Source organism: Oryx dammah, unplaced genomic scaffold (genome assembly GCF_014754425.2).
Source record: "Oryx dammah isolate SB20612 unplaced genomic scaffold, SCBI_Odam_1.1 HiC_scaffold_16, whole genome shotgun sequence".
Taxonomy (NCBI): domain Eukaryota; kingdom Metazoa; phylum Chordata; class Mammalia; order Artiodactyla; family Bovidae; genus Oryx; species Oryx dammah.
This window is the reverse complement of record NW_024070200.1, coordinates 56333952-56356405: the sequence shown is the minus strand read 5'-3', so window position 1 is coordinate 56356405 and position 22454 is coordinate 56333952. Positions and strand designations below refer to the sequence as shown.

The following is a 22454-nucleotide window of genomic DNA, read 5'->3' as shown; positions in this document are numbered from 1 at the left end:
AACTGGTTTAACAAAAGAGGTTCTTGGATATCTATTGTATGTACAACTCAGAGATTTACTGGAGCTTTTATAATTTCTGCAAGGTTCTTTTTCAGCCAGCTTCATTAACTTGAAGTAAATCAAATCATGCAGAAATCTGGCTCAGTGAGAAAGCAACCCAGGAAGATAGAATATGAAGAAAAACAGACACAGGATGATAAGGTTTAGAATCTTTGGCATTTTTCATAAACATTTTGTTTGAAGATTATTAAATTACAACCCAGAGAGAGAAAAAAAAAAACCAGTAAAACTCACTATTGAATCAGATCTTTTTACTTCAATTTTTCTTTACAATACATATATTTATAGATATATACATATAAAACTGCACATACAAAGTATGTGACAACAAAATATAGTCTTTACAACTTAAATATCATTTGAACAGAAAGATATTTGCATTCATTTTATATATGCAACAAAAACTGGGATATTTACTTGGAGGAGGTAACAGCGAAATGGTAAAGTATATACTCAAAAAGACTTTGGGGATTGTACCTTTCTAGGAATGGGGTTCTGAGTTATATGTTTTTATTATGTGTAGCTTATTTTGCTTAGGAACAAAAGATCCACGTGGATTGCTACAGCATTTTTACTTTCCTAAAAGTGCAGGCAAGTGAAGGGATTATGACATTCAGACAAGCAGCCACACTCATTGGTCCCTTGCTCCTCAGTCTATCTTTCTAAATACTCTCAGAATTCACTCATTCACCCCTCCCCCTCTTTCTCAAGCTATACTACTGAGATTACATTTGGGAAATAAGCAAAATGTAATGTCAGAAGAAATGGCTATTTGAAGCACCCAAATATTTTCACCGACTCCACGTTTTGGGCGAATGATCTCTCAGAACACTCTAGAGCATCCATTGCCAGCAATGGACCAGGAGGCAGGCTGGCATCCAGCACCAAGCAGCTTACTGAAATTTTACATCTAGGTCTTTAGTTGTTATGGCTGAAAGATCCCCAAAGAACTGGGATGATCCAGGTAATAATTTTTAAAAAAATCTATTTATAATGTATTTATTTGGGTAGATGGTGGCTATCAAGGACATGTTAACTCAGAGGGAAAAAAAAAAAAGCAATCATCTGAAAGGAGGCTGGGGGTGCGAGTGAACATAACTGAATCTTGATGTGAAACTGTTAGAGATGTGAAAACAAGTTCAAAGTCATGCTCGCATCCAAGTGGCATCCTGCTGTTCTCAAGGAGGGTGCTGAGACCCCTGGAAGCTTGCTTTAGTCTCCTGTGGGAAGAAGGGATGTTAGTCTTTTATAGTCTCTGGAGTGTTTCCTTTCGCTGGGCTGACCCCAGATGCAAAGTCGATTACCCCTGCACACGGTGGGCACGTGCATCTATGCCATGAAGAGAGGGAGGGTAAAGACAGGGCTCAACATGGCACGCGTTTCAGAAAAACACCACGGCTACCACCGAACGACAGAGAACACCAGTCTCATCAGTCCAACAGGCCAGCGGCTGCTGGTGTCCAGAGTCAGTGTGTGTCCTAGAGCGCGTTGCGCTTCTTCCGAACAGGGCTCTGGCTACTGCCCGGCTTCAACTCCGCGTACTGCACCTGTGCAAACAGACGTGACAGTGGAGGTTAGGTAACCCTAGCTCACACAGTGTGCTAATGACTCCCCGAGGACACGGCGCGGCAAAGGAAGGAAGGTTCCAAGGTAATGAATCATTTTCTAAACACAGGAACATGGAGGGATTAATTGCAGGAAGGATTTGAAGAGTCATGCATCATTTCTTGAAACCAAAATATTAAAAGCAGATTTTTCTAATGAGATGCATGGGTTTCTACCTGCTCTCGGGGCACTGCTAGATTTCAGCTGTGTGTGTGCCTGTGTTCAACCAGGAAAGAGGTTGGTAACGGCCCCTTGGGAATGTTTATCTTAGTATATGATACAGCAACTTACTACGAATTATTCATTTAAAAGTATCTAAAATCTTGGGGAGAAAAAAAACTTCTGCCAATTATATCCATTTCTTTTGCCAGAGAGGGAAAGAATGTTGAAATGGATACCCCCTAGACTAATAAAGATTTCTCTTAAAAATGGATTTCATTTACAGTATAATGGCTAAAACATCTGCGACAAACACGAGCACGTGGGGAGTCCCCAGTGGCAAACTGCCTATTGTGTTATTAGCAAGTGTTCTTGGAGATACACGCAGATCTCACTAGCTTCCTGGGCATTTCCCTTGAATGCTCTTTTGTTGCATCCTCAGTCTTCATGCCAACACCAACTGGATGACCTCGCTGAGGGCTGGTCCCCAAACTGTGCACAGACAGTCCTTAGGGGGTGCTTGCTGGGAATTTCCTTTCTTCAAGGATGCAGGCACAAACGCACATTGTGACTCAAGTGATGGTGCGTTGCAATCACAACGCTTTGGTGTGTGGGCTCGGATAGGCTGACTGTGGAATGGTTTTGTGTAAAGTCCTGTATCGCAGACCACATGTGCTCACTATTTTGAGTATTTGTGCCAAATTCCCCAAGGACATCCTACCCCATCACACAAGCTGAGCTACACTTGGAAAGCAGATACGTGAAAAAGGCATGCTTTCCTTACAGCTGTTTTGTGAAGGTCCCCCAGGGGATGATATGCCTGTCAATCTTCAAGGCACAACAAACAGGGGCCAAGTTACTATTTCACAATCCTGTAATGCAATGTTAACCAGTAAATTCATATTAATATATTTTAATAGATAATTATATCATTAAATGAAAGTTAAAGGGAAAAAAAAAAAAGCAACACAGAGTCTATTTTAATCTCTAGAACTTAGAGTGAAAGGGAAAGACACTCTCTGAGGCCTGGCAACCCTACATTTCTGCACTCCACCCAGAGGTGCTGGGAAATGAATTAAGGTACAGTGGCCTGAGGATAGAACTGATGTTTGATTAGGGATTCTCTCACATCATAACAGATTGCATCTTTGATCATCCTGATGGTATTTCATGCCACTGTTTCCCCAGCTACCTATTCTCTGACCTCTGTTCTCCACTAGAGAGATCTTTACCTGTGCCTGCCCTCCCCGCCTCTGGGTTCACACCAGCCTGATGCCTGAAGAGGCTGCTCTACAGACTTTCTGGTGCTGTTGCCTTGCTTAATCTCTTCGTAGCCACAGAAACGGGACACTGATGGACTAAGGGACCATTACCCGTGAGTAATGCTTCCGATTAACCTCAAATTATCACATGCCGTCTCTGCCTTTATGTGTACTGGAGTAAGTGGGAACTCTGTCCTCAGCATCTCTTAGGTCTTCAGACAGAAGGGGAGAGGGGGGAGGCCCGGGAGATAATCGGGGCAAACAAGGATCAAAAGAATAATCCTCTTGTCTCCTACTTCCTGGAGAATGCCTGCCATCCGGAAGAGGAGGAAAATAGGCAAGCCTCCCCCCCGGCTCTGGGTTTCCTGTGTTCCCACTTGCTGAGCCCATCTGACCCTCTTTGGGGAGGCAAACAGTCAGAAAAAGGACAAACCTCCCCGCACTGCAGCCTCGCAGTCTGAGTTCCAGATCATTCTTAAGTAGCTCTTTTTCAGGATAATTTTCCCCCATCATCTCATGCTTTGGACAAAGGTTTTGCTGGCCAGCTCTCTGCCAGCCAGACCTCCTGAAGGATTTTCTGATTCGTTATCTCAGGGACTCACACAAGCACAGCCCCCTACTCCTCTGGCTCGGGGGCAGGGTGGGCAGGCCACAGTTTGGGGTTGGGGCCCCGGTTGGTGGTGGCTGTTCATTACGTACCTTTTGAACATCAGATGGTACCCTGGAGAGGAAGTCCAGAAGCTCATTATTGTCAATGGCATAGGGGTTTCGAAGCTTCTTAGTGAATTTGTTTATGCCTGGAAAACAGACATATCAGGAGATCTCTTTGTCTGTTGATCTCTCTCCACTTGTCTACCCATCTTTAAAAAGTCACCCGACTGGGGGAGGAGAAGCATTCACAAGTAAAAAATTAGTGTGAAAATAATCACTGGATCTCAAGTCATGCACCCGTTGCTGTCATGTGGAATCATTCAGAAATGTCTTTTCTTGGAGGGAGAAAGGGGGGGATCGTTGGAGAGGGGCTGTGCCTTCTTCAGCTGTGAAAATCCCATTACAGGCCCAGCAGCAGGGCGGCAGAAACACACACTAAAACTGTGGAGCTCATTGGTTTTTTTGGACAACGCTGATTAACAGCCTCCTCGCCTAGGAAAACGAATGTCCCAGATGGGAAAAGGCCTTCATTAGCCCAAACAAGTCTCTGCTTGGGAGCTGAGGACCAGAGGCAGCAGTGGGAGCTGGAGGGTGGGAGTTGTTTTTTTTGTTGTTGTTAAAAAGAACCCGCAAGAAATCTATCTCCCCCCTTCCAACTCATTTTCACAGGTTTTCCTTCTCTCGCTGCAGAACAGAACTTGACATGTTGGTCGTACTTTGATGCTGCAGAAAACTGTGAAAAGTTATTATTGGAAAATTATCTTACTCTAGTGCTAGCTTAATTTATGGACCACAGCACTGGCGTGTGGGTTTGGCTAGGCCATGGAGTCGTGCTGATTCAAGACAACGGTAATTAGAAGGGGGTAAGATGTTTAAATCACTGACTCAATGGACATGAGTTTGAGTAAACTCCAGGAGTTGGTGATGGACACAGGGAGGCCTGGCATGCTGCAGTCCATGGGGTCGCAAAGAGTCGGACACAACTGAGCGACTGAACTGAAACGTTTAAGCTGTCCTTGGTGGGGGTACACGGGTGTGTCCAGGACGAGCTCTGCCCAGAGCTCCCTCCCCAGAGGGAGGCACCTCTCCACCAGCTTGGTTTCCTACTCTGCTGCTCAGAGCTCTTTCGGGGAGCAGAGGTGTGCCTATATAGCCAGAGCTCACAAACTGTGATCTTTTCACCAAGCATCAACTGCATTTTGTGCTGTCTTTTAGAAGCAGAAAGACAAGGTGGCCGCCTGAAGTCTGGCTACAGAGTGCTTCCTTATCAAGGACCATAACTAAGTCCTCGTCAACCCCCACAATGCTGAATGCTCACGGTGTGTTCTCCCACGGGTCCCTATGCCGAAGCCAAGGTAAGGTTTACCTATTCAACAGTCCACAACACAGAAAAGGTTTGATGTTTCTCTTCTTTCATTAAATATTACTTTGCTTTCATCTAAGAACTGGACTTTCTGCATGCCATTATACCTGACACAATGCCGAAGTCCTGGTGGTTTCTTTAAGAGGGTCAGATTTACATCCATGTGGCAAATGGAAGCCAGACATGTTCCTAAGTCAAGGGTGGCTTGTTGCCTGAGCCGGGGAGGACTTCCTGTGAATAACCCCCTTTTTCTCAAGTCAAAGCCTCGCTGTGCCTTCCTTTTTTCTCTGCCCCCACAGCCAGCTCCAAGTTTCTAGCTAAAATTTCCCCCAGTGTTCCTTTAAAATGCTCTCCACTGTGTTATTCTAAAGACATTTAATTGTAGCATGGGCTTCTTGGCAAAAGAAAACAGACAAGGCAAAATGACGAAGGGAGACAAAGACGTATTGAGAAGAGATATATCTTCTATTGTTAATTATATATAGTGTGAGCATCTGGAGTCTTTACAATGAACAGCCAGGCAGGGATAATATCACTGCTGATCAAAACACTGCATTCTTAGTCACTGAGAAGATTACAAACCTGCCCAGTAGCTCAAATGCACCAATAAGGGCAGAAGGAAGTCCACAAAGCACTCCGACAGTCTCTGTTTGAAAAACTTTGTTAGGCTGAAAATTATAAGGAATTCAGATTGCATGCTACAAAACCACACCTTATCTTTTTTAAGGTGTCACAGGCTCAAATGTCAGTAATTCTACCATATTATCTACTGTGTGAAAGCGAGTGCCAACATGGCACCAGAGATCACTTGGTCATCTCTGAAGAGCAACAGGGCAAGTAAGAAGGCTTGGGGACAGGCATAGCTAGGCCCCAGTCTGGTTTCACCATGGATTATTAGCTGCGTAGTTTCAGACAACTTGCTTAATCTGTGTCTTAGATTTCTTATATTAAATTTTGAATAACAGAGGCCTGCCTTACATAGTACCATGGGTTGAAAGGAGAATCACAAAGCATTCCAAAATCTAGAATTTCACCACAAGGAAGAGGGCTACCATCCTTACTGTATATGTCAATAAGCCAAGAAAACAAAGAAGGTGGTGACGGCAGAGTATACTGGCAGAATGTTATCACACACCCAATTTGGAAGCTGTGTCTTTCTCCAGTAGCAGGTACCTTTAGATTTTTAAATCTAAACAATACAAATAGGGCATATATGCTGTGAATTTTTATTCTGTTTTCTTTTAGACAAAGAAAGGAAGTGGAATTTAAATACCAAGGGATTAACATTTGGGAAAGGCATTATCATTTAATGATCATAGACAGAATAGATCAGTAGATTGGAAAGATCCCTCCAGTTTAAAAACAAACAAAAAAAACCCCCCAAAAACGGAGAATGAGAGATGAAGAACTACATGGCTGCTTTGCACATATGGTCAGTAGGAAATAACCTCTTGAAACTGAGTTAGATACAACACTGTATGAGTGACTGGCATGTAACCCTGATTGCAATGTATCGGTGGGGGTGGGTGAGGTAGGCAGAGGGTCCTTGCTTGCTCCTGTGTCAAGCTCTAAGTGTCTTACATGTAAGATATATTGTGCTATCAAATGGAGATACAAAGTTAAATAAGTCATAGTTTCTTTTAAGATGCTCAAAATCTGCTTGGGGACTTCTTAATCTACTTGAGAACACCAGGAGTGGCTCAGATCAGAACTGAAAAAGCTATATTAGAGCACCTATGATGAGGAACAGAATGGAAAGACTATGGGAAACCTTCCAAAAGATACAGAAAACCTATGTGGGATCTAATCCTCGAAGGTGCCTTTATGTAGAGATACATAAAACAAATAAATTACCGAAATTCAGTACTGAAAATTTACAGTTTCCTAGAGAAAATTCTAGATATTCCTCTAAAACCACTTTTAACTTAATTTTCAAAAATTATACTCCCAAATAAGAGAGGTGGCAGGCTCAAAAAAATGCCATCTATGAGATCATAGGTATTAAACTTGCAGACTTATCCACTCAAAAACTATTTGTAAAGTACTCACCAAAGATCTATTACCTTTGTGTAGCTTCACTAGGAATTACATGGTAAAGAGGACAGAAAGTATCTTGTCCTTTAAAACCTTACAGTGAAGTTGGTGAATCAAGGAAGATTGCACATGGTCATCATGAAATTAAGCTATTTTCATAGGCTTATGTTAGATAATTGTGCTACTTAAGAAATATTTATATAAAAATTTTATTTGGATGTAAAGAATATAGAAATATAGTGGAATATGTATGTAACTCTAGAGGAACCTAGAGTTAAATAATTTTGTTCCAAAAGATTAAAAACAGTGAACAAAAATTTTGAAGATTTTTATCTACTTATTTTAGGACTCAATGAAAATGAGTAAGTAACTTAGAAATAGAAAGTCTTTTTTTTTGTAGTCCTTCAGCTGTGCATTTATAAAATGAATCATATTCAAAGGGTAAAAGGTCTTGCCTTGTATTTACTGGGCTGCTCACAATGAATGTCAAAATAAATACAAACATGTATGTTAAATAATATAGGTACATTCAACATATTTGTGATCATAATATACATGGATATAAAATATCCTTATTAAAAATATAATGTAATATCATAATATAGGCTTCCTTGGTGGTTCAGAGGTAAACAATCTATCCGCCAATCCAGGAGATGCCAGTTTGATCCCTGGGTTGGGAAGATCCCCCGGAGAAGGGAATGGTTACTCCAGTTACTCCAGGGAATACACTCCAGTATTCTTGCCTGGGAAATCCCATGGACAGAGGAGCTAGGCAGGCTACAGTCCATGGGGTTGCAAAAGAGTCAGACACACAACTTATGGACTAAACAACAAAAACCATAATGTAAATGTATCATAAAAATACATCATAATGTAATATAATTTAATATCATCATATAATCATTTTCCCCTCAAAAGTAATTTTTACTGTGTACCTTGGGTAAATTTACCATAATGTGCTTAAATAAATCACTTCTCTATTATTGAACATTTTTGATTATTTTAAATTAATTTACTACTATAAACAGTTTGGCAATGAACATAATTTTTTTTTCATTTCCATCCTGAAAAGAATAAAGAAATAGTCTTCTGAGCCTTAATAAGATTAAAGGGAACAATAGGAATTCAAACATATAAAGTTTCCTTCTACATGCTAAATTCTCTGCCAAGAATATGATCATGTAAGAGATGTGCAAAGGAAAGCCCTGGGTCTGTGCTAGCTAATAACTAACTTGTCTTGCAAAATAATAAGTTCTGATAGGATGGCAGAATATATTCCATGATAGTACAGCAGGTTTTAGATAATGAGAAGAGGCAAGAGATAATGTGATGGTCAAGGCTTTTGACTACGTTATCTATGGTGAACTCATCAATAAACTATAAACCCCTGTCTAGAATCTAAAACTAACGAATGAGACAATATAAAGCTCAAAGGATTACTTTCAGTCCAGGAGAGCATCATAAACTCGATGCTATTTCATAATTTCATTCATAAGCTGAACAATAAATAGAATAATGTCTCATTAAGTGGATGCAAAAAGTTGACTTTGAAAGCTGTCAAGAACTTGGAGGATAAAACTAGAGGTCAAAGGGATTAGGCGTAAATTGAAAGAGGGATTGGAATCCTGAAATGGACAATCTAAGGAAGAAATACAGTATAGTCTTCTTTGTCTAAGGTGAGGGGCAGGAAAGCATTCTCTTTCAGAAGGATGAAGAAATAATGGGCAATGGTGTTTACCAAGCTGACCATGCTGTCGTCTTACATGATCTTAAAAACGAGGAAAACACTGGCCAAGTGACTGTAATTTTGGATCAAATTCTCATTAGGGACAGATCATAAAGAGTTTCAAGATCTGTGTTTTACATGTGGAGAGTAAATGGACTGAGAAACTAGTACAAAAAAAAAATAGCAAGAAAGAATGAGATTATTCAGTCTATACAGATAAAATTCAGTATATGAGTATTCAGGAAAATGCTTCTTATAAAACACATATTCCTTCTTAATCAATGGGCCCTTGAAAAGCTCCATGTTTTCTTTCCTAAGGGTCAAATATGGGCCAATGTACTAAAAGTGAAAAACACAACAGAGGAATAAAAACTAAGCATGGGTATGAGAACTCCCTCAAATAGTGAGCACTACTGAGTATTAAAATGGACCCCTGAAGAGGAAGTTAGAAAATCTTTTCCTTTTCTTGGGCTTGTTACAAAGGAGAGAAACTTTATGTGATAGAATTTTCACTTCCCGGACAAAACAGAGAATGAATGGATTATGCTCTATTTCTGAAATGTTATGAGTTATACTATTTTTCCTATGATTTTTTTCCATTTCTGCATGTCCAGGTTTGGCCTTTCTTATCAGCAGGATTCTACCTTTGTGGATTCTCTTTGGAAATGGTCTACAATTAATGGTCTTAGAAATATTTTATAGCTCCCCTTCACCCCAGCATTTGCAGGCTTTCAGCTTTTGCTTAAAGAGGAATGCATCTCAACACACATATCTTTAGCTTCCCTGAACCTCTTGACACCTGCATATCCCTATAGATGACTATGGTCAAGAACTGAGTAGTTGTCACAGGAGCCAAGCCATGGAAAACCAGAAGTGAGAGATTCTTCCAGAAGATGGGTGATTGCTTAGTTAATTAACTGCAGCACACTCTCCTTATGTTAACCCAGTGCCCACTCAGCAACAGACACAAATATTCACAAAGCTTCTTGTAATTTTTTCAATTGTTAGCTTCAGTAGTAAGTCAAGTCCTGAAATTTATTTCCAGTGTGCCATTTTTGTTTCTACTCTTTAAAAAGCAGCTGAACTCTATATAGGCTTACCATTTCCCCTGGTAAATAATAGCTTTCCCTTTCCTATAAGGCACTGGTTAGGTGGCCACTGTGTACCCCTCCCTTTCACCTCACTGCTTCTGGTTTTAAGTATTGGGTTAAGTTATTTTTCTTCCTTCCAGGGGAGATGAAATGTCAGGAGCAGCCTAGTAGTGGCTAGATCTACTTTTATATAACATACAGGGCAAGGTGTTTGCTCACTATTTGAATAACAGCGTTTCCTGAAAGTTACTGGGCCCCAACAGTATATTATTCAGGAGTATTTATGACTCTGAAAGCCCAAAGGGAAATAGCATGCACAATCACATTTTTATTTGATTGCAATTATGCCAGAGGCCTATAAGTATCTGTGCTGACCGTTCATGCCACTGGCCTTTTCAGGGAGGTCCTGGAAGTTTTTGATCCTCAAATGCTTTTCTTAATCTCATGTTTAATTGCCAACAAAAGCACATTTAAAGTTTATAGCTGCACTTAAAAATGAGTAATTGGTTCTTACCTGGAATTGATTGCTAGCAAAAGGACCATGCCACTTACCCCAGATTAAAATGATGTACCGGAGTGGAATGAAATACAATGTGATGGTGGCAACTGCCAGTATCAAACAGGCCAGGAATGAAAGGAATGGGACCGTCCAGTTAAATGTGCTGTAGACAAACCACATACATGTCATTTTCTCCAATGCTAAAGAAAAGCAGTTGATTCATTTTGCCATGTTTTTATTTCTTAGTTATTTATACACAAGAAAAAAGGTCTATTGGAGAAGTTGCTTCTCAAAACTGGGCTGTAGAAGTCTGCCAGAATGACTGGACACTGGAAAACAGTTTCGAGGTGAAGGTCACAGACCAATTGCCATCCAGCTCCTCTGGATCTTGGTGACTCTGCCTTCCTGGAACCGACAGTACTTAAGAGAAAACTCTGACTCTCAACAGTGATTAAACACTGCAATATTGTCATGTGGCTCTGTGAACACAGAGCTTCAAAATGAAAGGTGAGTTAGGTCACTTCAAAGTCAATATTTCTCTCTCAATTAACACATGCTTGCCAGTAAATATTTAGAGACAGGAGGCTATTATTACAGTGCTCTTGTGTTTTTCTAATAACTTATATTTAGAATTTCCAGACTCGTTGACTCCAGAAGGGTAATGATGCCCTGAAAATGGGCTACAGAGCTTCTGGCTATAAACCATTACACCGCCAATCCACCGATAACGCGGGGAATATTGCCGCATATCATTTTCATGGGGAACCTGGCTCCTTTTGTCCTATCTATTGCCTGTTTTGACTTGAGATCTAGAAAATATGAGATGTGGGACTGAATGTACTGTGGAAATCCTTCCAGAATCCTAGAAAGTAGTCATAAAATGCACTGCCTTGACGAGAGCTCATGCGTGTCTGAATATTCTTCCAGGCATCTTCACTTAACATGTCTGTCTATTGACCCTTTGCCTTGCCTTGTGCTAGGAATAAATGAAAGATTTATTTCTGTTGTCTTTTTTTGGGGGGAGCATATCAGGGGATTTGGGCAGAGCCACTTATAATAGTTATTGGGCACTTAGTAGGTGCCACTATCCTAAGATATATATATATATATGCCTGGAAAATCCTACGGACAGAGGAGCCTGGAAGGCTGCAGTCCATGGGGTCGCTGAGGGTTGGACACAACTGAGTGGCTTCACTTTCACTTTTCACTTTCATGCATTGGAGAAGGAAATGGCAACCCACTCCAGTGTTCTTGCCTGGAAAATCCCAGGGACGGGGGAGCCTGGTGGGCTGCTGTCTCTGGGGTCGCACAGAGTCAGACATGACTGAAGTGACTTACCAGCATACATACATACAGAGAGAGAGAGATTATAATGTTTAACAATAATTCTTTCAAGTAAGGATTACCTCCCTCTTACAGATGAGCAAATCAAGGCTGAAGTAAGGATTTGGGGATTAACATAATACTATAAATAAAACAAGTAAACAATAAGGACTTACTATAGAGCACAGGGAAATATACTCAGTATGTTATATTAACCTATAATGGAAAAGAATCTGAAAAATACATATAAATGCACACATAACTTGTAAATTAACTATACTCAATAAAAAATAGAATAATATAGGAGAAATCAACTCATGCCTCAATCTCTTGTTAAAGACTGCCTATGGGGAGATACAATACTACACATGTATGTGTGTATTTGCTATCTCATGCCCTTAAATTATAAGCAAAGTTGAATACATTTTAATTTGACTGTTGGTCATTTTGATTATCAGTGATATTCAGCTTATATCCTCGCCAGGGGCAACTATTTAAGAAAATACTTGAGAAAATTTACAAGCAAACTGGCATGGATTTGAGTTCAGGCTTTATCTCTGAAAAGCTGAGAAAGACAGGAAAGTCTTTTAAATCAATCTGAACAATAATTTCTTCTCCACAGAATGGGAATAATAATAATACCCATAGCATAAAGTTTTGCTAGAATTAAATAGGAACTGGCATTTAAAATGGTTAGCTCTTCATGTACATTACCATATGTAAAACAGATAGCCGTTTTACATATGGTAAAACATATGTAAAACTTCCCCCATAGCTGTGGGAAGTTGCTGTGTAACTCAGGGAGCTCAGGCCCAGTGCTCTGTGATGACCTAGAGGGTGGGATGGGGTTGGGGGTAGGAGGGAGGTCCAGGAGGGAGGGGACATAAGTGTACCTATGGCTGATTCACGTTGTATAGCAGAAACCAACACAACATTGTAAACTGATTATCCTCCAATTAAAAATAAATTTTAAAAAAACTGCTCCAGTAACACATGAAAGATAGCTTAGTATTCAAATTAAATTTTTACCTTAAGTTTATTAAAAAAAAGCTCTATTTCTTGCATATTTTAACCACACGCACACATATACACACAAAGAAGTTACTGCTTATCTGTTTTCCCTGAACTTTGTTGCTGGATATTTTCCTCAAACAAAATCTCTTTGGAAACTAAAGAAATCAGTTCTTTGTCATATTTGTTGCAAACACTTATGTTTGTTTACCTTGTCTTTTAAAAAAACCTTGTTTATAGTTTTTAAAGATAAAAGTTATATATTTTACACTACCAAGTTCATCAAAACTTCTGCATATATGTAGGTCCATTCCTGACTATTCTCTTCCAAGTAGAACTTCTTAGGAGGCAACTTCACAATACTTGAGAAAATGTTATGGAATCCATAATTGCTCCTGTTATGCCAGGTCAAGAAATTTAACCTGCAAGTATCTTTGCACAAGGATGCAAAGATGGTACATTAATGTCTGATGCAGTATGGTTTGTAAGTAGTTAAAAAGAAAATAGCCTTGGTATCAAATAATAGCTAAATAAAATCATAGACAATTTTAGTACCTTGAAAAAAAAGAGAAAGCTACTAATAAACCGACTTAAAAATAAGAAAACAATAGAGTGTAAAAGATAATGTATTGCAAGAATTCTGGAGGTTATCAACTTCCAAAGTCAATTTCACTCCAATAATTTCTGCCAGATATTAAAATTTTGAACTTCTATATCTGTTAACTGCATGGGGGGCATAAGATAAATATAGCCTAGGGCTTCCACAAAAGAAGATTCAAGTAGAAGAACATTGCATAAAACTTACATATTCAGGGTAAGGATGAATTGAGAGAGACAAGTAGAAAGACACAGTGGAAAAGGATGAAAAGAAAGGAAAACAAATCTACCACATACAAATAGATGCAAAGAATTCTCTGTGTCATGATGCTGATACCAGGATTTATCATCCAAGTTTATGCTACCAGTATACTTTTAAAAAAACCTCAGCAAAAATTTAATTAAAAAAAGAGATTCCAGGTTGAATCACCCCAAAGTAACTAGAGCAGTAATCTTCTCTAAGGAAATGCATTATCAACCCATATATCTGAGTATACTCCACACACACACACACACACACATACACACGCAGAGATTATGAGCTCATAGACAGTTGAAACAGTAAAATATAAATGGATACACAGCATCACGAGTCAGAGCTATCAGAAGTAATAGCAAAACCCCAAACAGAAGACCTCAAATACTGGCAGCAAACATAATACATTAAATAATAATGCTTAATACTTTAAAAGTCATAAAACAAATGCTTAACAATGGTCAAGGACGAGATTGTAAAAACGACCAAGAAGATTCGAAAACAAAGCAAGTAAAACTTTAAAAAGAAACACAGGGATTAAAGTTAAGACCTCCATGCATGAATTAAACAGGATTTTAAACACCACAGAAAATAGAGTCGTGCAAGACAGCCCAGACAAGGACTTAAAAGGCATCACAAAGAGTAGATAGATATCAAAAAGAAGAGATACAGAACATAGATTAAGAGGGTTCCTGAACTGACTGGGAAGATGCTAAAAGTAATGGTGACTATCAGACTGTGGAATGGCAAAATGGTGCTCACTGTTAGATCTCTATTTTCTGACCATAAAACAATGCAGTTAAAAACCAGGAGCACAATTAAAATAAATTTATATTTTAAAAAAACAGAGCAAAAAGATAGCTAGAAAATCTTCAAATACTTCAAAATTAAGCAATATACTTCATGTGAAGGAACAAATAAAAGCAGAAATTAGAAAGCAAGGTTTTACTAAATGTGAATTAATATGAATATCAGTGCTAAAATGTTTGGCACAGAGCTAAGCACCTAGGAAAGTGTAGCTCTTTAAATGCTTATGTTAGGAAAACAGAAAGACTGAAAATAAATGATCTAGCAATCCATCTTAAAAAGTTAAAATAAGAATAGTAAATTAATCTCAAAGAAAGTAGAAGGAAGAAAGTAATAAAGATAAGAGTGGTAATTAATGGAAAAGAAAACAGGCAACAGGGAGACTAACAAAGGTAGTGACAGTTCTTGCTAAAGAATAATATAATTGATAAATGACTGTCAAGAAGAAGGGAAAACACAATTTTAAACATAAAGAAGTGGACAATGCTAGATTCCACTGTCATCAACGATAAGAGGATGTTTTTATATAAACAACTTTATGTCAAAAAGTAGAAAATTTTAAATGGACACACTCTTAGAAAATGATGCACAAACAGATATGAGAAGAAACAGAATAGCTGAACAGACCTATATATACCACAGAAACTGAATATTTGATTAAAATCTTTCCTGAAAGAAAACTTCAGATCCAGAGACTTAACCAGAAAATTCTATAAAATCTTAAAGGAAGTAATGATACACGGTCTACACAAACTGCAGATAATGAGAGAGAATACTGCCCACTTATTGTATGAGTCTAGAATAACCTTTACACTATAAGGAATTTTTAAGAACTATATATCCAATCTCACTGATGATTAAAGCTGCAAAAATCATAAATAAAAAAATAATTGTAAATAAAATCCCAGCATATATAAGGAGACTGGATAGCATGATGAAGCTGGTTTCATTTCAGAAACGTAAGATTGGTTTAATCTTTGAAAATAACAATAATAATACACATTAACCAAAACTGAAGAACACAAAAACAAACATAAGATGATCTCAATGAACAAAAACAAAAGTTTGACAAAACTCAACTTACATTCATGATAAAAAAATCTCAGCAAAATAGGAATAAACAGTAAATTCCTGAAGCTGATAAAGCATCTTTACAGAAAACAACATCATTAAGGGCAAAATGTTGAAAGCTTTCTCTCTGAAAAAGACACGAGTATGAGAAAAGAATGTTCTCTAATACCACTTCTGTTCAACATTGTATTGGCATTATTGCTGCTGCTGCTGCTGCTGCTGCTAAGTCGCATCAGTTGTGTCCGACTCTGTGAGACCCCACAGACAGCAGCCCACCAGGCTCCCCCGTCCCTGGGATTCTCCAGGCAAGAACAATGGAGTGGGTTGCCATTTCCTTCTGAAGTGCATGAAAGTGAAAAGTGAAAGTGAAGTTGCTCAGTCATGTCTGACTCCCCGTGACCCCATCATGGACTGCAGCCTACCAGGCTCCTCTGCCCATGGGATTCTCCAGAGTACTGGAGTGGGGTGCCATTGCCTTCTCCGATTGGCATTACTAGCCAAGACAATAAAGCAAGAAAACAAAGTAAAATGTATAAGGACTGAAAAATAAGAATGAAAAAAAAAATTCCTAGACAATATGTTTATATAATACAACATCCAGAATAACAATCTTCATATAAAAATTAAGATAACTAAGTTTATCAAGGTTGATAGATACAAAGTCAATGTTGGAAAACAAATTTCACTTTTCTATCCTGTAACAAACAGGTGGAGATAAAACCTGAAAACAAGAGACCATTTAAAATAACTGAAATCAAGTACTTCAGACTATATCTCACAAAAATATGTCAAATATTTATATATAAAACTCTTAAAGTAATAGAGATAAACTAAAGATAACCCAAACAGATGAAGGACTATATTAGACTCATATATTAATAACAAGTTTTATGAAGATGTCAATTTTCCCCAATTAATGCAGTCCTTATAAAGACCTCAATGATCGTTTGCTCATGTGCAAGTATGTGGTATGTCATGTGTCTTTATCTGTTGGATGCTAAAACTGAAGTTATGTACCAGACACGTTTGCACACACCATGTCAGATATGCCCTCCCAACATCCTAGTCAGTGAAGTCATAGATTTTTTCCTAAGCAACCAACAGTTTTAGTAATAAAATGTTTAAATGTTTCACAGGTTTTAAAAAGTTTAATACACAGAGAAAGAAAGTCAAAGCAATTTTACCAATATTCATAATCATGAAAAATTTTAAGTGATCACTACAGGCCATCCACTAGTTTTAAACACATTACAGGCATTAATTCATCTCATTCTTCCAGAAATGTTATGAATAGGAATTTCTGGCATGTCCATTCTACAGATGAGAACTTGAGTCAGGAAAGGTAGTCATTGGCCACAAATCACTTCCAGTCTAAGTGACAGAACTGGGATCTGAATCCAGAGAGTTGCTTCAAGAGCCTACACTTGGACTTCCCTGCTGGTGCAGTGGATAATGCCTCTGCCAATGCTGGGGACACGGGTTCAGTTCCTGGTCTGAGAAGATTCCACATGCCACGGAGCAACTAAGCCCTTGCACAATTACTAAGCCTGTGCTCTAGGGCCTGAGAGCCCTAATTACTGAAACCTGCATGCCTAGAACCTGTGCTTCACAACACGAGAATCCACCGCAATGAGAACCCTGCATACCACATTGAAGGGTAGCCTCTGCTTACTGCAACTAGAGAAAGGCTGAACAAAGCATTGAAGATCCAGCACAGCCATAAATAAAAATTGTAAAAAAAACCCTAAACTCACTGCCTGTATAGTAGACATTTCAGAAAATGTAAGAAGGTTATTTTACTCATTTAATCCACTAAATATTCCTGCTTATAAGACTGAGGACTTAATTCAAAGATATTATATACTGGTTTTGCTGTTCAGTTGCTAAGTCATGTACGATTCTTTGTGACCCCATGGACCACAGTATACCAGGTTCCGCTGTCTTTCACGGAGTTTGAAGTTTTATCTTCCAGAGTTTGCTCAAATTCATGTCCACTGAATTGGTGATGCTATCTGACCATCTCATTCTCTGCCACTCCCTTCTCCTTTTGCTTTCAATCTTTCCCAGGATCAGGGTCTTTTCCAATGAGTCAGCTCTTTGCATCAGGTGGCCAAAGTATTAGAGCTTCAGCTTCAGCATCAGTCCTTCCAATGAATATTCAGGACTGATTTCCTTTAGAATTGACTGGTTTGATCTCCGTGCTGTCCAAGGGACTCTCAAGAGTCTTCTCCAACACCACAGTTGAAAAGCATCAGTTCTTCAGTGCTGAGTGTTCTTTATGGTCCAATTCTCACATCCATACATGACTACTGGAAAAACATAGCTTTGACTATATGGATCTTTGTCTGCAAAGTGATGTCTTGGCTTTTCAATACTCTGTTTAGTGTATTCAATACACAGCTTTCCTTCCAAGGAGCAAGAATCTTTTAATTTCATGGCTGCAGTCACCATTAGCAGAGATTTTAGACCTCAGAAAATAAAATTTGTCGCTGCTTCCACCTTTTCTCCTCCTTTTTGTCATGAAGTGACAGGACCAGATGCCATGATTGTAAGCATTTTTAGTGCTGAGTAGCACTATATAGTTTGTTGTGATCTGCATAGTCAATAAAGCAGAAATAAAGGTTTTCCTGGAATTCTCTTCCTTTTTCTATGATCCAACAGATGTTGGCAATTTGATCTCTGGTTCCACTGCCTTTTCCAAATCCAGCTTGAACATCTGGAAGTTCATGGTTCACACTGAAGCTTGGATTGGAGAACTTTGAAACACAGAAAAACATCTACTTCTGCATACTGACTATACCAAAGCCTTTTTCTGTGTGGATCACAACAAACTCTGGAACATTCTTCAAGAGATGGAAATACCAGACCACCTGAACTGCCTCCTGAGAAATGTGTATTAAGGTCAAGAAGCAACAGTTAGAACTGGACATGGAACAACAGATTGGTTCCAAATAAGGAAAGGAGTATATCAAGGCTGTATATTGTCACCCTGTTTATTTAACTTATATGCAGAGTATATCATGAGAAATGCTAGGCTGGATGAAGTACAAGCTGGAATCAAGATTGCCAAGAGAAATACCAATAACCTCAGACACACAGATGACACCACTCTTATGGCAGAAAGTGAAGAGGACCTAAAGAGCCTCTTGATGAAAGTGAAAGAGGAGAGTGAGAAAGTTGGTTCAAAACTCAACATTCAGAAAATGAAGATTATGGCATCTGGTCCCATCACTTCATGGCAAATAGATGGGGAAACAATGGAAACAGTGAGAGACTTTTTTTTTTTTTTTTGGTTTTAAAAATCACTGCAGATGGTGATTGCAGCCATGAAATTAAAAGATGCTTGCTCCTTGGAAGAAAAGCTATGACCAACCTAGACAGCATATTAAAAAGCTGAGACATTACTTTACCAGCAAAAGTCTGTCTAGTCAAAGCTATGGTTTTTCCAGTAGTCATGTATGGATGTGAGAGTTGGACTATAAAGAAAGTTGAGCACTGAAGAATTGATGCTTTTGAACTGTGGTGATGGAGAAGACTCTTGAGAATACCTTGGCCTGCAAGGAGATACAACCAGTCCATCCTAAAAGAAATCAGTCCTGAATATTCATTGGAAGGACTGATGCTGAAGCTGAAATTCTAATAGTTTGGCCACCTGATGTGAAGAACTGACTCACTGGAAAAGACCCTGATGCTGGGAAAGACTGAAGGCAGGAGGAGAAGGGGATGACAGAGGATGAGATGCTCGGATGGCATCACCAACTCAATGGACATGGGTTTGAGCAATCTCCGGGAGTTGGTGATGGACAGGGAAGCCTGGCGTGCTGCAGTCCATGGAGTCACAAAGAGTCGGACACGACTGAGAGACTGAACTGAACTGAGTAGTATATAGTAGTACTAACCCTTAAAACCTTACTAGACTCTTCACTCCAGTTACCATGGAAATACGTTGCAGTGCTGGTCCTTCAAAGAACATCCAAGGTTGAAGAACTCTGGTAAGTCAAATCTTTATATCTCAAAATTAAACAGTCTGTTAAACATTTTCATGAACTTTGATGGATTTCCTGACTTGGGAGCTCTCCATTAAATCCTAAGGGAATCCCTGACTTGAACATTTCAATTAATGAAAACATTCAAGGAATCCTCTTCATTCATTCAACTCTTCAGGTTCACTAACATATCCTAAGAATATCCTTTACAAAATTTCAAAACAAAACCCACAAATAACTGTCTCAACATCCAGTAAGGTGGGTACAACTCCATTCTAGCATTCCTCCCCCAACTGGGTACCGCACTGGTTGACCTTTATGTCAACAGATTCATTATTTTCTTCATTTCCTAGGCACAGAAAAATGAAGTCCTTTGACTCTTCTATCCATGTAAACAGAGATATGGGTCAGAAAAGCCTGCAGACTCTTCTTTTGTGATTTACCTCGCAGGATGCTTTCCTTCATGGTCTTTGCCCCAGTTTGTGAACTCTCTCCCCACAACTGGCCTTCTGCCCTCACCCCTGGTCATTCTGCCTTCATTCTCTGTCTCTTTCAACATGTAACTTTAAATATTTATTTGGCTGTGCTGAGTCTTAGTCGCAGCACATGGGATCTAGTTATCAGATGAGGGATTGAATCCAGGCCCCTTGTATTGAGAAGGCAGAGTCTTAGCCAACAGGCTACAACATGTAAATTTAGATTAAACATAAAATACATCAATCTGTCCTTCCACCTGTGCTTACCTTCATCCAAATTTCACTTATCCTGCTTTCTCATCTTTCAATATTTCACAGCATGATTTCAGAGTCAGAGAAGCTCTTCCTAGAAACGTGCCTTCTAAGCCTTACTCCAGAACATCTCAGGTCTACCTTAATCTCATTATCTTCTCTGCAGCAGAGAGGAGATTTCCCTAACCACTCAAGAACACTAGTGTTGTAGCCAACACCTCATAGCAATAGGACAAGTAATATACATTACTCTTCTGACCCATCCTGTTTGCTGCCTGGGATAATACAAATGCCACATGCTAAGCAAATATTAGCCTGATGTATACCTACATTTGAAATCTGTATACAATGAGAAGGTAATTGGAGAATGCAGAGAAAAGAAAATACCATTTGCTCCAAGTGAATACAGAATCATCAGGGTCTTCTCTGCCACTAACAAGGGAAGCCTTGCTCTGAGAGATTTAAGCATGCTTATTTATTCTCTAGTTGCCAAAAGTTGGGTAAAAGTTTTCCTGGTCCTTATGCACTGAGTTACAATGGAATTCCAACAGAGTTACACATGATGTTGCGCTTGAATGCCCAGCGGGAACCTTAAGGTCACTGCAATAATGAATGGCTGAAGAATTAATAGGAGCCGAGCCTCATGCGCCTTCCTGTGTCACAGCTGGGCAGAACAGTGCTCTGTTCATGGCTGAAAATACGTCTCGAGACATGGCCACCACAGCTGTGCTGGGCACGGCCGCCGCCAAAAGGCACTGCAGAGCTGGGGGCCTGCTTAAATCACTCTGCCCTCTTCTCATCAGACACATTTCCTTGACCATTATCAACTGCACAACAGCCACATTTGTCTATTAACAGACATGCAAGCACGGAGACAATCTTACCAAAGGACACGGCCTTCCGTCCTCAGCCTTGCCCCCACTCTCCATCCTCTTATCTTCTTTCCTGCCAGTACATCCCTTGCTCACTTGTTTTTCATTGACTTTCTGCATCCACTCAGGGCCCGTGTGACCTGCCTCACCTCCAGGAACTGCCACATCCGTCCCCGGTGGCAGAGACATGCTATTTGCCCTCCACCTCCCTCCATCGAGCACAGTCTTGGGCTTTGAGCCTTTGCACAAAGCCACCCACCCACTGAAGCTCCCATTCATCAGCTCTATGCTCAGCAGGCTCTTCCCATCCTTAGAGATGCTGATAAGCTGGTGCTTCCTCAGAACTTTCCTCTCTCTCTCTCTCTCTCCTACATCCTTCCGGGGATGTAGTACCCATCTCCACATCCCACCTAGCCTCTATCTAGCATCAATGTTATTTTAGCTGTCTTATTAGAGTTCTTTCCCTTCACTGGAAAATAGATTTCTGTAGAGAAGAAAGTGGGGAGTACCAAGACATGGAGAGAGTATTAAAAGTACAATCTACCATGTTTAAAATAAATAAGTTACAGGGATATACAGGTACAACACAGGGAATACACCCAATGTTTTATAATAACCTCAAATGGAATGTAATCTATGAAAACTTATTATTCTATATATCTGAAACTAATATACTATTGTAATCAGCTATACCACAACAGAAAAATGAACAAAGCATAAAGGCAAACACACACACACACACACACACACAAAATAGATACCCAGAGGAAAATGACACTATGGTGTAAAGTGAGGCAGGCAGGTTCAAATCCAAGCTCCACAGCTTATTCATTGTGTGATCTGGGCTTCATTTTTAATCATTCTATGCTTCATTTTCCTCATCTGTAAAATGGGGATACTAACAATCCTTACTCTGCAGCGTTGTTGGAATCATTTAATCCAATTTCTTTAAATAACTCCTTAAAGAAGTTGCTACATGTCAAAGACTTAGAACAGTGTCTGGCTAGCACATGACATTAGTTGGTTTCTATTGTCATTGTTATCTTGAATGCATTTCTTATTCTTAAACCAAGTCAGTGCCTGAGACTCAAACACTGATAGTTGAATGAGTGAATGAAAAATTATAGTGCCCTCTTTATCACTTCACTATTTTTTATTTTTTACTGTCACTTATATTTTTGCTAAGCAATTTTGAGGGTACATTCAGGAATCATTTTTCAATTTATGTGAAACCTAGAGAGATAAAGCAGACAGATATCAATATACATGATCAAAAATCCTACTGCTCCTTAATTTTACTCAACATCGCTCATGAAAAAAACAACGTGTAAATTCAATAAAAACTCACTAAAC

General features: G+C 39.3%; 1 protein-coding gene across 3 annotated transcripts in view; it reads right to left on the bottom strand.

Annotated features, from left to right (window-relative positions):
* Nucleotides 1–296: 296 nt before the first annotated feature.
* MCTP2 (multiple C2 and transmembrane domain containing 2) overlaps nucleotides 297–22454 on the bottom strand; it is a 205245-nt gene continuing 183087 nt past the window's right edge. For 2 of the 3 annotated variants that reach the window (XM_040256993.1, XM_040256995.1), the window contains 4 exons: nucleotides 10504–10613; nucleotides 3786–3883; nucleotides 1525–1607; nucleotides 297–1491 (listed from right to left, as the gene is read on the bottom strand). In XM_040256993.1, coding sequence (XP_040112927.1) covers nucleotides 1539–1607; nucleotides 3786–3883; nucleotides 10504–10613 — 277 coding nt within the window. In that variant the 3' untranslated portion in view covers nucleotides 297–1491; nucleotides 1525–1538. Of the gene's footprint in view, nucleotides 1492–1520; nucleotides 1608–3785; nucleotides 3884–10503; nucleotides 10614–22454 lie in introns of all 3 variants that reach the window. The other variant, XM_040256994.1, reaches the window with a different exon arrangement.